The sequence below is a fragment of the Rhipicephalus sanguineus genome, chromosome 9 (assembly GCF_013339695.2).
Source record: "Rhipicephalus sanguineus isolate Rsan-2018 chromosome 9, BIME_Rsan_1.4, whole genome shotgun sequence".
NCBI classification, from domain to species: Eukaryota; Metazoa; Arthropoda; class Arachnida; order Ixodida; family Ixodidae; genus Rhipicephalus; species Rhipicephalus sanguineus.
In genome coordinates this window covers 21407848-21423047 of record NC_051184.2, presented here as the reverse complement: position 1 = coordinate 21423047, position 15200 = coordinate 21407848, and the positions used below count along the sequence as shown (strand labels likewise).

Here is a 15200-nt window from a genome sequence, read left to right as displayed (position 1 = left end):
ACCGAATGGTAGTAGTAGTGCTCGGCTTAAAACAACATTTATTTGGAAACAGCAACAATAATATATGCGGTCGGAAGTTCTGTGCAGCCACTGCTGAGACATTTGTTTGCGGAGGAGACAGTATGCTTGATCTAACTTTAATTTTACGATGGGCAAACGCTTGTGGTGTTTTTCAGCGTAGAGTAGGCACTCGATACTTCAGTGTTGAACACTTAAACGTGTGCTTATACACTCATTTATTGCATCTGTCCATTAAGGTTATTTGTCATCACGCTTCCCACTATAGTTGTTTCGTGTTTGTTACAATTTGCATGGTCAGGAGATAACAGCTGTGTATGCAGAAGCAATAGCATCTCCAACTCCAATGTATACACAGCATACACTCAAACCTCGATATAACGAAGTAAATGAAGAATAGTCTTGTCATAGATACAGTGTGACCAATAAACGTTTATAACGAATTTTTGGATATAATGAAGTTATTTTCGTGGCAGATGTGACTTCGTTATAATGAGGTTTGAGTGTACGTAGTCTTATTCACTCATTCATCTGTATGGCATTCACATTCTGCCATGTTGCGGTGAGGCTTGGGCAGGTAACAGTATGCATGTAGTGACGTGTCTCGGAGTCATAAGACTTTGTGGAGCACACAAGGCGCCGGGGAAGAGCACGAAGCCTGGCCACTCTTGCAAGAAGGCATGGGCGGGCCCGTGGTCCACACGTTCATTGTGGGGTCGTAGACTTCCACGGTAGACAGGTACTCCTGGCCATCGTAGCCACCTGATAAGAAGGAGTGCAGAACAGCATTCATGTTACAGGGCCAGTAAACAAACCCGCGGTTCAAAATTTGTAATGAAGAGACAACTGCACACTTGTCTGATGTGAACACGCTGCCATAAAAAATTTGCGAATAAGTGCATTAATAAGCAAGTTACAGGGGATAGAACAATAATTTTGGCTGGTTTCGGTTTTTCGATTGGCCTCCCAACCCTTCTCCATTGCTCAGAGGAGTAGGTGTAGCCCGTTGTCATGACTATGCCTACGTCGGCAATGTAACGTTACTAATTGCGTCATAGGCGCGCAGCCAACGATCGAGCAAAGCTTTCTCCACGTGTTGGTTGTGGCAGTTGCTTCCAAGTGGCGCGGTGGGAAACCGCGGTGTAGCACCGCGCGCGGCACTGACGAGGTAAACAAATGGGCAGCAGGTGTGACAACTGCACCGCCATAACCGCATCACCGAAAGGGCCAAGGTGCAGTATCGTAGTGCAGAGGACCAATCAACGAGGTCAACGCTACATAGAGTTGCCCGTGGTCAACATTATGTCACTTTGTGGGAAAAGAGGACTGGTCAGGCGCAGGAGGGGGGCACAGGAATTGTTTTTGAAAATGCGGCATCTGCGTGGCGCACTACGCTGTGATATTCCCACAGTGTGATCGCCGCGGCCTTCGCAACGAATAAGCGAGCTGCTTTGGGAGGTGTAAAAAAAAAGTTGGGGCCTGTTTACTGGCCCTTTAAAGTGAGTGAGCAGCGTGAATTAACAAAGAAACAAGGACTGATTTGGCTCTAGTGTGTTAGTTTCCACTAATGCGAGACATGGCTGAAGGGTTTTAAACCGGGGTTGACGGTGCTGTTCTCATTTATGTTGCTTGTTTTTCATTGTTCCTTTTGTTAATACCTCGATATGTTTACTACAGATGAAAAGTTCTTCAACTGAGGGTTTCGCTAGAGCCAGCGTTTCGACAAGTTGTCTTGTCTTGAAGGCAGCAAAACCACTTCGAGACGAGACCACTTGTCGAGGCGTTAGCTCTAGCGACACCCCCTGTCAAGTAATTTTTCATCTCTTCAAGCCTTCGTCTTCCCCTGAACTTCTGTCGTATGCCTACTGGTAACTCATACTTGTGTGCCTTACAGTGTAATCAACTAAGGCATTAATGACAGGAGCTGTGCTGATTGTGTTACCCGAGATATTGAAGCAGAAAATCGCGTTAGTTGCTGCAGTTGAATATTGAAAACAGAGTGCAACATAGAGAGGAAGACCGATAAGTCGAAATATGATGCATCCACTTTGAGGATTTGAAACTTCCTTTTGTTACATCTATGAACTGAATTAAGCTTTGTAGTACACAAAATCGCCGCAGAAAGTAAAAAGGAGAGACAACTGTGCATATTTTTTACTGTTTGTGTTTATCTTGTGTGTTCTTACACTGAGTACTCCTTCACTGTCATGCTGATAATAAACAGAGCACGTGAACTTACATGGGATGCGGGCTGTAGAATGCATAAGCAGTGTTTTGCTAGGATAACTGAAGCTTGATTGATTGATTAACACCAAGGATGGGTAGACACATAACTGAGTAGGGCCGAGAATGAGGTGGTAGTAGTGGTTTAGGTCATTCAAAGTGTGTCAAATGTGGGTTGCACAGAACTTGATTAACTGGTGAACAAAAACAAGTCTCCGTCCTTTTCTGGACTTTGTTCTCTTGATGAGGATGCTGTCTACTTGGGCGCGACATAAGTGATCCCATTAGCAATTATCGTTATCACAGTCAAACTTCGAAAATTGAGTGGTTCGCCATACTTGTATCTGGATGGTCGCTCCTTGCTGCCCCACATAAAAATGTACCTAGGACTGAAGAGACACTTGGTAAAATTACCGAGCTTTCTTAGCCCTTTGCACCAAGTCCGTGCTCCGAACTTCAGTGAAGGCATTGCGCTTTGGAACATTGCTTTGTGACAAAATACCACTTGGAAAATGCCGTTCACCTCGGTGAGCATCGATTTCGAGCCTGAGAATGGAGAAGTTGACTGCGGATGAAAAATGGGAAGGTAATGTTCGTGATATACCCGCTGGTACAAGATCTCCTCCAAAGTTTTTTTCGGTAATGTATTTCTGTGAGGCATTTCACTCATTTCAGGGTGAAAAAAGGTGCTTGAGGGTCTCTCAAAGATATATTTTATTAGCAGCCCAACAGACAATATTTGTGACAAGAACCACTTACCTAAAGCGTAGATCTTGCCATCCAAGACGGCGGCACTGAGCGCACTTCTTCGTGTGTTGAGGGGGGCCACCATCTCCCAAACATCAAGGTCCGTGTCGTAGCGCTCGACAGAGGTGACCTGGCCTCGACCATCGTAGCCGCCAATGACGTAGATGTGTTTTCCAAAAGCAACGGTCCCTGCAGTTGTTGGAGCGTTGAGACAACATTCATCATCGGCCTCACTACACCCACTGCAGCGCAAAGGCCGCACCCATGTTTCGCCAGTCAACCTGGCCCTGTGCTTGCTGTGGTCCCGTTAGCCCCGCAAACTTCTCAATCTTATCTGCCCACCTAACTTTCTGTCTCCCCCTCGCACACTTGCATTCTCTTGCAATCTAGTCTGTTACTCTTAATGACCAGTGGTTATGATGCCTTCGCGCTACATGCCCTGCCCATTGCTTCTTGATTTCGACTAAGATGTCCTTAACACCCGTTTGTTCCCTCACCCACTCCACGCTCCTCTTGTCCTTTAACCTTTTGAGGGTTTTTGCCCTACATGTACGGCGTCACCTAACAGGCACCAAAGAGTTTTCGTCGTACCTGTACGGCATAGCTTGTATGCTTAAAACGCGCGCCTTTTTCGATCGTTTCTCTTGATTGTCATGTGATGCCACACTTTGCGAATACGTGGAATATATTTTTTTTTTCGTGCATTGATGTTGCTCCTTTTTTTTTTTGCTTCCTAAAGCGGCGCGCCGGCTATCGCTTGCCAATCCGAGTGCGTTCGCGGTGCGACTGGTTTAAAAAGCGCGCCTTTTTCGATCATTTCTCTGGCTTGGAATGTGCTGCCACGCTTCGGGAATACGTGAAATTTTTTTCATGCGCCGATGTCTCTCCGTTTTTTTTTTCTTTCGGGAGCAGCGCGGCGGCTTTCACTTGCGCACGAGAACGCGCGCACGCGGTGTGGCTGGTTTCGGTTGCGTCCTTCGGGTGATCACTTCTCGCGCCCGCAAAGCTGATGGCTGTCTGGTTTCTAATCTCTCAAAGGATGACCGCTTGTGTCTCTCGTTTATTGTTCCCTGCGGCACGATTACATCTGTTTCCGTGTGGCGCTAAATTACACAAACGACGCCGCCGTGGTTGCGTTTCCTGTTTTGGGGAGCACGTACATTTTTTTTACCGGAAAAGTACTGTGCTGCGGTTATTTTTGTATGTATGTGAGCTATGTTTAATGCAATGCATAATTTTTATTTCTAAAAAATCGTATATGTTTTTTTTTAGGATTTTGCTTGATGTTACTACGAATAAACCATGTGTAACAACAAAAATGACTTTTTTGTCACTTTACGGTCACGCAAAAAAATTTATACAATTTTTTTTTGAAATAGAGTCGTCTGAAGAATTTATTTCAGCAATAAAAAAATTACACATTTTTGGACTGCATTTCACAAAAAATATTCGACCCTCAAAGGGTTAAGGTTACAACTATCATTTTCCTTTCCATGGCTCGATGCATCGTCCTCAATTTGAGTTGAACCCTCTTTGTAAGCCTCCAGGTTTCTGCTCCGACATTAAACATGAAAGACTGCTTTCTTCTACGTTGTATAAACGCAGGCTCCTCGCTTCCAGAGTGAAATCTACACTAAATGCGCCGCAACAGAACCTATAGCCTTTATGTTAGCAGCAAAAGTTTTGTTTTAGTAGATATTTGAAATCCAAGTTACAGGCAGAACCATGACAGAACAGTCTTCAATACACAATTACACAGGTTAGAGGACGTTAGGTTTCATCTGGTTTTTTCTGCGGTTTTCACTGAGTCTTACTTGTTTTATTCCATGATATGTGTTTATCCACATCACACATTTATCCCACAACAATTCTCCTTGTCTAGCCCTATGGCAACAACACGCCATCATGTTAAACCTCATCATCAGCCTGACTACGCCTACTGCAAGGCAGTGGCCTCTCCTATCTTTTGCCAATTAACCTGGTCATGTGCTTGCTGCAGTCACGTTACCCCCTCGTCAGCTCTGCGAAAAATAAGCGCATAAGTGGACGTGGCTTACATAATTTCTTGCGATAAATTTTTTTTTAGCACCTGTATATCAGTTGAACTTGTTTGTTTCTTTGCGAGGGCACCCCTCACCCAATTTTGGCTTTGCAAACAAGACACATCATTTGGTGGCGACTATGTCTGTGAAGTATGAAACTGCTGTACAGCACGAAATTACAACATTGTGCATGCTCTGCCGGCTTGTAGTACAAGAACTTGTACTGCGAAAGTGCTTGGCTCTCGCAATCTGTGGAAATTAATATTGAATGCAACTGTGCAGGGCTTATAGTAGCACAATGCCACATTGAAAACTTCGTGTGCGGATTATTGTACAGACGAATCTCAATAAAGCTAATGAAGATAAAACCGTGTTATGTTTGTTACTGGCATATGCATAACAAATGTAGGCTTATACTTGACATGACAAAGCTATTTTCATATTTGATGCATCTTCATGATAACATGGCACGATTGTGCTGTGAAACGATGGTGCTTGTGCAGTGTTCTCAGTTAAAATGCGAGAGTAGAAATCCAACTTTCGCTTACTTGCGTGTTCTGCCATAGTCAAAGGGACAAGAAAGAGAAAAGCAATTTAACCAGTAATAGTAAGCTTTCTAGAATACCAAGGACGCCACAATTACTGCGAGAAGAGCGCAACTGGCCTTAAAATTTGTGTACCGGTTTGCTTTGACACCACAGGATAGAGCCTGGTTAATGGCTAATCGACGAAAAGTGGCCATGTTCTAAAGGAGGCAGACGTTGACTGTGTTAATGTAGACACACCACAAGGTGATTAATTACAAATTAATGCAATTTCATTAATTAGCGAACACCAATTTGGTTTGCAGGTAGTGTCTGCCTTTGAGTAATTCAGCCGATGTAACTGTAACGACATTCACCACAAGGGTTTCTTAACAAGTCTGCTTTGATGAAATGATATAACTGTATTTTCTGTGTGATTGAAATCGAAGTTTTGCTGGGTTATAACTCGCGTGAGTGAGAGGCACAGATAGTTTGAAGCTTTTATTAAAATTCTCGAATACATCCGCAGAATTCGTGAACTGCAACAAAAACAGCATTTGCATAAACTCTGGTTAAAGTTAAGCATTAAAACCTACATGGTAATAGAATTTCTAGGTTTATAGAGTAGACTGTTGAAAGCTAGGGAAAATATCTGTAGCTGAACTGAAAACGACGAGCTGGGTTGTAATAGAAACCCTTAAGACTAGCAGGAAGAAACAATTCCTGTCCCATAATAACGTTTATATCACATTTTCTAGCTTTCCAAGGTGCCTAAAATTCCCCGCTCGGGCAGAGTAGGAGCTGTTCTTCAGTACTTTGAGTGAGTGTATGCAAATTTGTCTTACACTGTTATTAATAAAATGTTGGACTGCACATAACTACTTAGTTCACTAGAATGGTCCTGCAGGCTACAAAGGCAAAATGTACCAACACAAACTTGGCAGGAACCATCAGTAAGAAAAAAATTAGTGTATGCAAGTTCATTGGTAATGATACTTTTTGATAAATTGTCGTGTGCAGCTCAGCAAATTATCAAATTACAGAACTGCCTTGTAACAGAACGAAAAAGTGAATAATGGTGTAAAAGTATCGTCTGGCCTTCGAAGACAATGAAAACGAACTGGATGAGCTTTCCAGGAACTGTCGTTAAAAACAAGGTGACTAGTATATGCAAGTTCACTCAGTGTTATTTTATAATAAAGGGCTAAACTTTGCACAACAGAAAATAAATGAAAAATGAAGTTACATGTTAGTGAGATGTCACGCAGCCTTTGGTGACAATGAAAAAAAAAAACGTCCAAGTAGACCCAGGACCTATCATTAAAAACAAAGTGTACGCAAGTTCATTTGTAATACTACTCTTTGATAAAGTGTGTGTAGTTTAGCAATTTACTGAATTGCAGAACTGCCACGTAACGCAATGAAAAAGTAAACAACAATGTAAATATGTTGTCTGTCCTTTGAAGACGACTAAAACGAATAAATAAACTTTCTAGGAGACTGTCATTAAAGCAAGTATGCAAGTTTACCTTACACTGTTATTAATAAGGACTGCATGTAACAACCTTAACAGTTAGTTAACTAGAATAACGAAATGTCTTCCAGGCTATGAAGACAAAATGTAATAACACAAACTTGCCAGAGACTGTCATTAAAAACATAGTAGTCGGTGCAGGCAAGTTCATTAGTAATGATACTTTTTGATAACTTGTGTGCAGTTCAGCAATTTACTTATTACAGAAATGCCACATAACAGAATGAAAAAGTAAACAAAGATGTAAAGGTGTCTGGCTTTCGAAGACAATGAAAATGAGCTAGATGAGCTTTCTAGAACATGTCATTAAAAACAAGGTCATTAGTCTGTGCAAGTTCAACTTTTGTCGTCTAGTAATAAAGGGCCCAACTGTGCATGACAGAAGAGAGAGAGAGAGAAAAAGAGAATGAGATGGTAATGAGACATCATGCAGTCTTTGATGACAATGAAAAAAAAAGAGTCCCTGAGCAGACTTTGTGGCGACAGTCCTTAAGGCAACTAGGTAATCTGTGCACACATTTCATCTTATTCTACCACTTCCTGGCACAACGCTGAACCGTGCAGAAGAGTTTCAGAAAGTGAATCTAGGCCCAGAGTCGGTTGCACCAGCCATAGCAAGAAAGCCGCCATCTTGTTCGGAATCGTCGTCCTCTCCAAACAAGGTGTAACCAGCATCTTCACCGCTGGCTTCAGGGCTCAAAGCTGCTGCACCAAAAGAAAACTCCGATGGACTCTCCTTTGAGCTTTGGCTGTCTGTGGGTTTTGGCACTTCCCCGTGCTCCGGAGACTGCGTGTCCTGGGTGTCCCAGTTTGGTGACTTAACTGGGGACTGTGCCGGCCGTGTGTGTTCCGCCTGAAAGATATTGGTAGTGGCTGTTCCTTCAAACACATGCCCTTCTTTGGGAGGCTGTACAACGGGCCTTGGCTCCTGCAGTCCTCTGCTCTTCTTCAACGGTGCAGTTGATGGGTGTGAAGCTTCCTGCTTCTGCGTTACACGGGAAGGACCAGGAAGGCACATCTGTGCCGACGTCTGCTGCTGGCCACTTGCGGACTGTGGAAGGTGAGCGGTACGGTGAGACTGTTGCTCTTGCAGACCCATGCCCCATTTAGCTGACACCGACACGGCCCTTGCAGGCGCTCCTTGCACCACGTTGGGAACAGGCAGGCCCATTTGTTCCATCACCTGCCAACCAGACTGCGAAAAGTGAGGTGCCTGGTGGGATCGCTGCTCTTGCAACCCCATGATCCATTTAGCCGAAGTGGCCAAAGACTTTGCAGGTTCTCTTTGCGCAAGGTTGGAAGGACCTGGCAGATTCATTTCTTCCACTGTCTGTTGGTCGTCTGAAGGGCGTGCAGGCTGAGCTGTGCGAGGGGGTCCGTCTACCCGCATTTCATTGCTCAAAAGGAAAGACGTGGCCAAAGATTGCAGAAGAGGTTCTCTCTGTGCTGTACGGGAAGGACCAGCTGTAGACAACTCTATCAGTGAACGCTGGTCAGCTGAAGGCTGCGAAGCCTGAGCTCTGTGGAGGGTTAGTTCCTCCTGCTGTCTTCCATGTCTGACAGACGTCTGGTCTCTGGGTGAAGGAGTGTGGTATCCCACAGACGAAGCAGCTACAGGGTGTTTGTCCTGTGGTGTTTTTGACAAGGCTTGCTTGCCGAAGGACAAGGTAGCATTAGCGGCTGCACACTGGGAAGAAATGACTTGAGTTTGAACAGGTGCCGAATTGTTCTTGTGCTGGGCATCGGCTGGAACAGAGGTGGTTCTGACTGCCAGAGAAGACAAGGTTCTCTCATTGGGAGGAACCTGGGGGTGCTGACGTGCTGGCTTGGAAGCTGGTGCCGATGACGAAGCACCACTATCACCACTTCGTGGCTGCTTGCATGGAGGAGCGGTTGTGCCAGAGTCTCCAAAAGTGCTTGACACGGGTCTCTTCTGTGCTGCAGGAGACTTGGGCGAATGGGCTGACTGGAAGAACGATTCTAAGTTGCCCAAGAGCGTCGAAGAGTCAAGCTGGTGTCCTCCGGTTGTAGACCTCGGTCGTACCAGAGCTCTGCTTGGTGGCGGCATCAGCAGTGGCGACAGGCTTGGAGTAGCACATTGAGGTGGCGAGCCTTTCTCAAGCCTCTTGGGGGCTCCCATTGCAACGCTTTGCTTGGAGGTGCTTGGAATGGAAAGCGCTTCAAAATGGGACGAAGTTGGTGCATCAAGTGACGTAGAGCACGGCTTGTTTTGAGGAGTCTCGCCGACAGGGCGAAGCTGTAATGGCCGAGTCACTTCAGAAGCTTTGTCCTGTGTCTGTGCACGTGCTTTGTTCTCAAGCCGCGCCACTGCGGACTTCAACTGTCCGACCTCGTCTTGCAACTTCTGAACTTCATTTCCTTTAGATGCACATTGGACGTAAAGTTTGGCGAGTTCAACAACGAATGCGTTGAGTTTGTCTTGGGTAGCCCTGTCTTGCTCTGCGCGCAGCTTTCGCAGTTCTTCGTCGCAAGCTCGCTCAGCTGCCTCCTTCGCTGCGCAAGCTTCCTGCAGTTCGGCTATTCGTTTTTCCGTGTTCTCGATGTCGTAAGGGCGTTTCGCTTTCCTCCTCCAGCGCCTTCGTGCGCCGATATCTCTTTTGGATACGCATCGTGGAAGCTTCCAACTTTGCAAGTTGGTCCACCGAGGTTTTCTCCTCCTCCTCCAGCTGCTTCTCCAGGACGCTGGCTTTTTCCGTCAACAACACGTTCACTTGTTTCAGCGATTTCAGGTTCGCTTCCTTGCTTTTCACGTTGTCTTGCTCGATCTTCACAGCTTCTTCATCTCTCTGCACCAATTCTCGGTAGCGCAATACCTCCGAACGGATCATTTCCAGCTGTTCCTGAAGCTTTCGTTGATGCAGCTCTTCAATGCGACGTTGCTCGTCTGTCAACGTAGCTTCGACAATCGCGGCACATATAAACGACCGCACTGCAGAAGCTTCGTCGCCTTGTGGTTCCATCGCTTCGTGAACTCACCGTCTAGCGCTAGGTACACTTGTCGGAATCGCAGAAAATCTTTCCAACAGCACAAGGCAACGTTCGTTGCTCCGGGACTTACGCACGCACGCAGTAGGGACTCTACGAACTATCGCCGCGTCGAGTATAACCTTAGGAGTAGTATGCACCGAAGGCGCTTTTTATCGGCAAAACGTACGTAACTAGGGTGATCAAAACTAGCTCCCTTGAGTGAGACGCATTTGCTAAACTTGAAGAAGCCCTCCAATTCGCACCGCAGTGCACTTGTAACTTGCGGTAACGGTTGAACGCCATAGACGCGCCGTGTGCCCTCTCGTTTTCAATAAATGTACAATTTTATAAGCACAGCGTCGAGTGCTTACCGACTTTAGCGCCACCAATAGCCAACAAGCAACTGTGGTCATTGCTTACAAGCTACATTCAGAAGGTGGCCAGTGGTTGTATAAGTTTTCTGTGAGGTGGCGGGACAGTTTGTAAGAGCACTACTGTTGCAAGACGCCAGGGCTGTGGACTCCGTGGGAGTTCAACCCCTCCCCCGAAATTTTTCAGTTTTGCTTGCGTATATATATACACGCACATAAGCAAATGCCCGCACGAAGATACATAAAGTATGGTTGAACGCCCCCCCCCCCCTCCCCGAAAGAAAATTTCTGGCTACGCCCCTGGTGCAAGAACATTAATGCGCACTACTGTGCATCTTGTGAGGGACCTGAGCGACCTGAGTTAGCGCCAAAAGTTATAAACGTTGGCCAGTTGGGCCATTGGTAGAAGACGCGAGCGTTGTTGGAGTGCGCGTGCGGTTCGGTTTACTTTTTGTGTGCTTCGGGGTGAACTTGGAGAAGCGGTCGTGGTATACGTGTGTGGCAAGTGACGGAACTTTCTTGATTACGACACTTCATTGCCAAATGCAGCCGGCGATCGCATGGCTTTTGCTGCTCTCTTTTCCGATGCCCGCGTTTACAGTTTTGTGAAACCGGTGAGTGCATGTTTTACCAAGCTATACGTCTCGATTGGGCACGGCTCAGCTAGATCAGCGCCTCCTCTGTATAGAGAAAGCGTTGGCCAGATGTAACCAGGTGATAACGTTGATTGATTTAAAGTGTCGTATGTTGACGGCGGCTTCGGCTGATAATGGGCCGGTAGTTAGAGCGGGTAGTTTGGTGAGCGTGTCAAGGAAATGCGACGACAAAGGTGTGGTGGCGTCGTGCGTGTATGAGTTTTGAGCGACGCGCAAGCGTTGGCGCTGTGGTGAAACTTGGTTGACTTGGTTCCAGGGGCGTAGCCAAGGGGGGGGGGGGGGGTTGGGGGGTTCAACCCCCCCCCCCCCCCCCCCGAAATTTTTCAGTTTTGCTTGCGTATATAGACGTCAGACTCTGGAGTTTCCAAGATGTGTGGCGCCACCTGTCGGAGAAGTATTGAGTAGTGCATAGACCGACTCTCTCGCACAGTTTGCTATGGGACCAGGTGCAACTAGCGAGTGCGAAACAACGATTGAGCTTAATATCGCGTGTGTTTGCGCATTTAGCACTCAGAACGAGAGCTGTGAATTGCTCTCCGCTAGTCGGACGCGCCACCGAGCCGTCGTGAAGTGCTTGCTGGATCACTCGCCTGAACGACGGCGAAAACAGCAGCAGACGAGAGCCCTCCGCACGCTACGAAGAAACTCCGCAAAAGACGCACTGTTGCGTTGTGAATTGCCACGGACGTAAAAGACTGAATAACAACGTTCAGTTTTACCGATTTCCATAGTTGTCGTACGAAGAAGAAAGGCGAGAGCGCTGCATACGGGCCGTTGCGAGCGTGTTGGGTAAGCGAAGTACCCGCGTTCTCCACAGCCGGTGGCATGAATGTGTGGCTCTGCTGTTGTTTTGCGTAGCCCTGATGCAAAACCGTGGTAACCTTGACTATAAAGCTCAGCAGAGGCTCTGACCGCGGTGCTTGTCGTGTAACACGAAGTGAGCAGCTAGAGGCAGACTGGAGACGCGTGATACGCACACCGCGACGAGTTGGTCGTCACAACACAGCATCGCGGACGTACGTACGTTTTGAAGGCTCAGAGTTCTGGTTCTAACTAGCTAACACCACGTGCGTCATACAAGTAAATCGCAGAATGTTGGTCGTGACCCCCTTCAGGTTTGTTTCGCCCGTGTCCACCGCGGTTGCCGTAGCTATCTCGGAGGCCACGGTTTTGCCTTTGGTTGTACCCCGCGAAAGTGGACACGCACGTATCCCCATTTGCAGTACATACAAACGGAAGACGACCATCAAGAGACCATTTGAGGATGCGTAATAAAACACTCCAATGCACAGGAAGCGAGAGATGAATTAAGGGAGAATGCAACTGAAAAGGCGAAAATCGCCGGAGCCATTCGCCCCTGATGAACCGACTTTTGCACCACTGATCGTAAGATGCATAGCTAAGTAAATTGATCGTGTATGTAGGTACTTTATCGCTGTGGCATACGTATATACCCGATTTTAACGCATTTAGGCTCTAGAGAACGGATGTCGGAGGGCTTGCCTCGAACTCGGTGTCGTGTGATGCTCGCTTGTACTTGCGAGTTGCAGCGCGCGGGAATAACTAAAACCTGCTAAAACTCATTTTGCATTGTACTCGCAGTTCGCTTTGATCAGCTTCCTTTGTTTCTGAAGCGTGGATTGGCGGAAGAAGCTTTCCAGGTCCTTGATTTTCAGGAAACCGCGCCTCGACACCAACGAAAGAGGAGGGTTATATTGCGGCCTATGCACATTCGCTTGCGGGCGGCTCTCTTTGCACTACCCAGTTAGTGCCAGGGCCAGGCACGTAGGCAAGGGGGGGGGCCCGGGGGGCCCGGCCCCCCCCCCGAAATTCGTCCAGCCTTCTATATTCCTGGGCAACTTTTGTTTTATTTTTGCCATGGAAATACTTTCTTTCGAACAATTAGGCCTTGGGCCCCCCCCGAAAAAAAATCCTGGCTACGTGCCTGGCCAGGGCTACGATGAGGGCGCTGGTGGCGGTGTTTTTCGCAGCGCCGCCTGGGCAGAGTCTGACGTCTATAGGCACGCACACATACAAACGCACGCACGAACATACATAAAGTATGGTTGAACCACCCCCGAAAAAAATTTCTGGCTACGCCCCTGCTTGGTTCCTACTGGTGAAGCCAGCACACGTCCACGAGTGTAGGTATAGTATGGCGGCATTTCTGGCCACTTGTGAACGCGTAGCCATCTTTACTCCAAGAAGGCCTAAAACGAGGCTAGCAATGCTGAAAAGCGGGCTAAAATAAACGAACAAGGCCTAAAATAATATAACAGAAATAACCATGAAGTAATCGCAATAATTAACTTAAAATCGCTCAAAACGCTTCGGAAACATGCGGCTGACACCCGCGCCACACAAGAGAGGGCGCCACCGCCTTCAAAGCGCGCGATTGCTCCTCCACCTGCGCTTCTCCGGCGCCTTCACCGCCACATCTGAAGGGGGAACAACCTGACGGAACTCGCCGCTTACGACACGTATCTCGACTGCCGTAGCAAGCAGGAAGTCGATAAAGCGTAGCAAAAATTAGCGCGTAATGTAGCACACCGAGTTTGCGAATCTCCCTAACAAGATTCTGTACTCGTGCCCGGGAAACGGTACACGCTTACCTCAAACATTGACGTCATCGCCGTTTTATATGAACGGAGCAGGGGGAACTCGACGAACGGGAATCGCCGGGTGCCCGTGCTACGCTTTTTTTTTTTTGAGGTTTCAGAGTAGAGGAGCTGCATTTAGCGCAGTATTTAGAACTGCACCAATCGCTACACAAATTTTATTTTTTACAGCGAAGCTATTTAGCAAATCGTTCCTTGTGAGTCGATCGCAGAAAACTATCATCTTAACGGGTATGTGCCACTGTGCGGCTACCTGAGAAAGAGTACAGAGAGAGAGAGGAAGAAAGTAAGAGAGAAACAAACAGAGGGACGAAAGAAAGAGAAAGAAAAAAAATTTTGCCGAAAAAAATTCTTCACGAGGCGAGATTCGAGCCCTCGTACCCTCGATCCGAAGGCGAGCGTCCTAGCCACTCGGCCATCCAGGCACGCTAGCGGCGCATATAGCATAGCCTTGTATAGTATAGTGTAGGAAGGAAGTGTAGTGGTAAAGGGAAGTGAGTGTGAGGAGGAGAGATGTCATGGTGAAGCGGGGGAAAGGAGGATGGTAAAGAGTAAAGCGTAGCGCAGAAAGAGCCAGACAGAGAACATCAGAGAAAGAGAGAGAGAGAAAAAAGAAGAGGCAGCAAGCATCGCGTCGTCTAGCGACCAGATACCGCATCACCTGGCCAAACCGCGAATGCGCAGTCGCTAAGGCACGCCCACTGACGGAGACATCGCGCGCCACCTCCGCTCTATTAGCCCCGAGAACGAACACTGGCGTCGCTGCAGTCGCGCCGATGTGACGTCACGGTAAGGACTCGCCTGCTCCGCCTCCGAGGATCGCCGTTTTCTGCGCCCGCCGTCTACGCCCTATTTCGCGATACGGTGGCGATTACTCCTGACGCCGGGTGTAATGTAGTCGCGTCATTCGAACTATCGCTTTATTCGATCTTTGCGTGTGTGTGTGGCCCCGATTGCAATGACTATTTCTCACGGTTTATTCAAGGTATGGCCAAGGCAAGAAAACTCGATATTCCTCCCATCGAACGTGATAAATCGCGCCAAAATTACGTCAAGCTAAAGTCGGGTTCTAGTTACGTCAGCGCCGATGTCTCCCCTGGTGGTGGGCGGCGTCACTGGGCGCGCGCAGCCGGAGGGGGGGGGGGGGGGGGGGGGTTCACCCCCTCCCCTCGATGTGTTCCAATTTTGCATGTGTAAATATACACGCACACACGAACGTACACAAAATATGGGTGACCCCTCCCCTTCCCCGAAAAAAATTCTGGCTACGCTTCTGGACGGCGTAAAAGTGAATATATCGCAATGAAAGCAGCTGTACACGTCACGCACCCCATTTTCCCGAACGGTTCATAGCGTATTCCCTTTAGGGAGCCTTAGCAAGTGCACCACCGTGGACATGAAACGGAGACACTATAGTGAGCAGTATGAGCGGAAACACGCGAGCGTGCGGCGAATAGCCTCAAACCCCGATTCGATCGA

The 15200-nt window shown here is 47.5% G+C and overlaps 1 protein-coding gene across 1 annotated transcript in view; it reads right to left on the bottom strand.

The window, feature by feature from the left end:
* Window positions 1-530: 530 nt before the first annotated feature.
* Window positions 531-15200, bottom strand: part of LOC119404731 (uncharacterized) — a 31732-nt gene continuing 17062 nt past the window's right edge. Inside the window, exons 8-11 of the mRNA XM_049419377.1 lie at window positions 9715-9993; window positions 7748-9467; window positions 3001-3284; window positions 531-780 (exon numbers count right to left, since the gene is read on the bottom strand). Coding sequence (XP_049275334.1) covers window positions 629-780; window positions 3001-3284; window positions 7748-9467; window positions 9715-9993 — 2435 coding nt within the window. The 3' untranslated portion in view covers window positions 531-628. The remainder of the gene's footprint in view (window positions 781-3000; window positions 3285-7747; window positions 9468-9714; window positions 9994-15200) is intronic.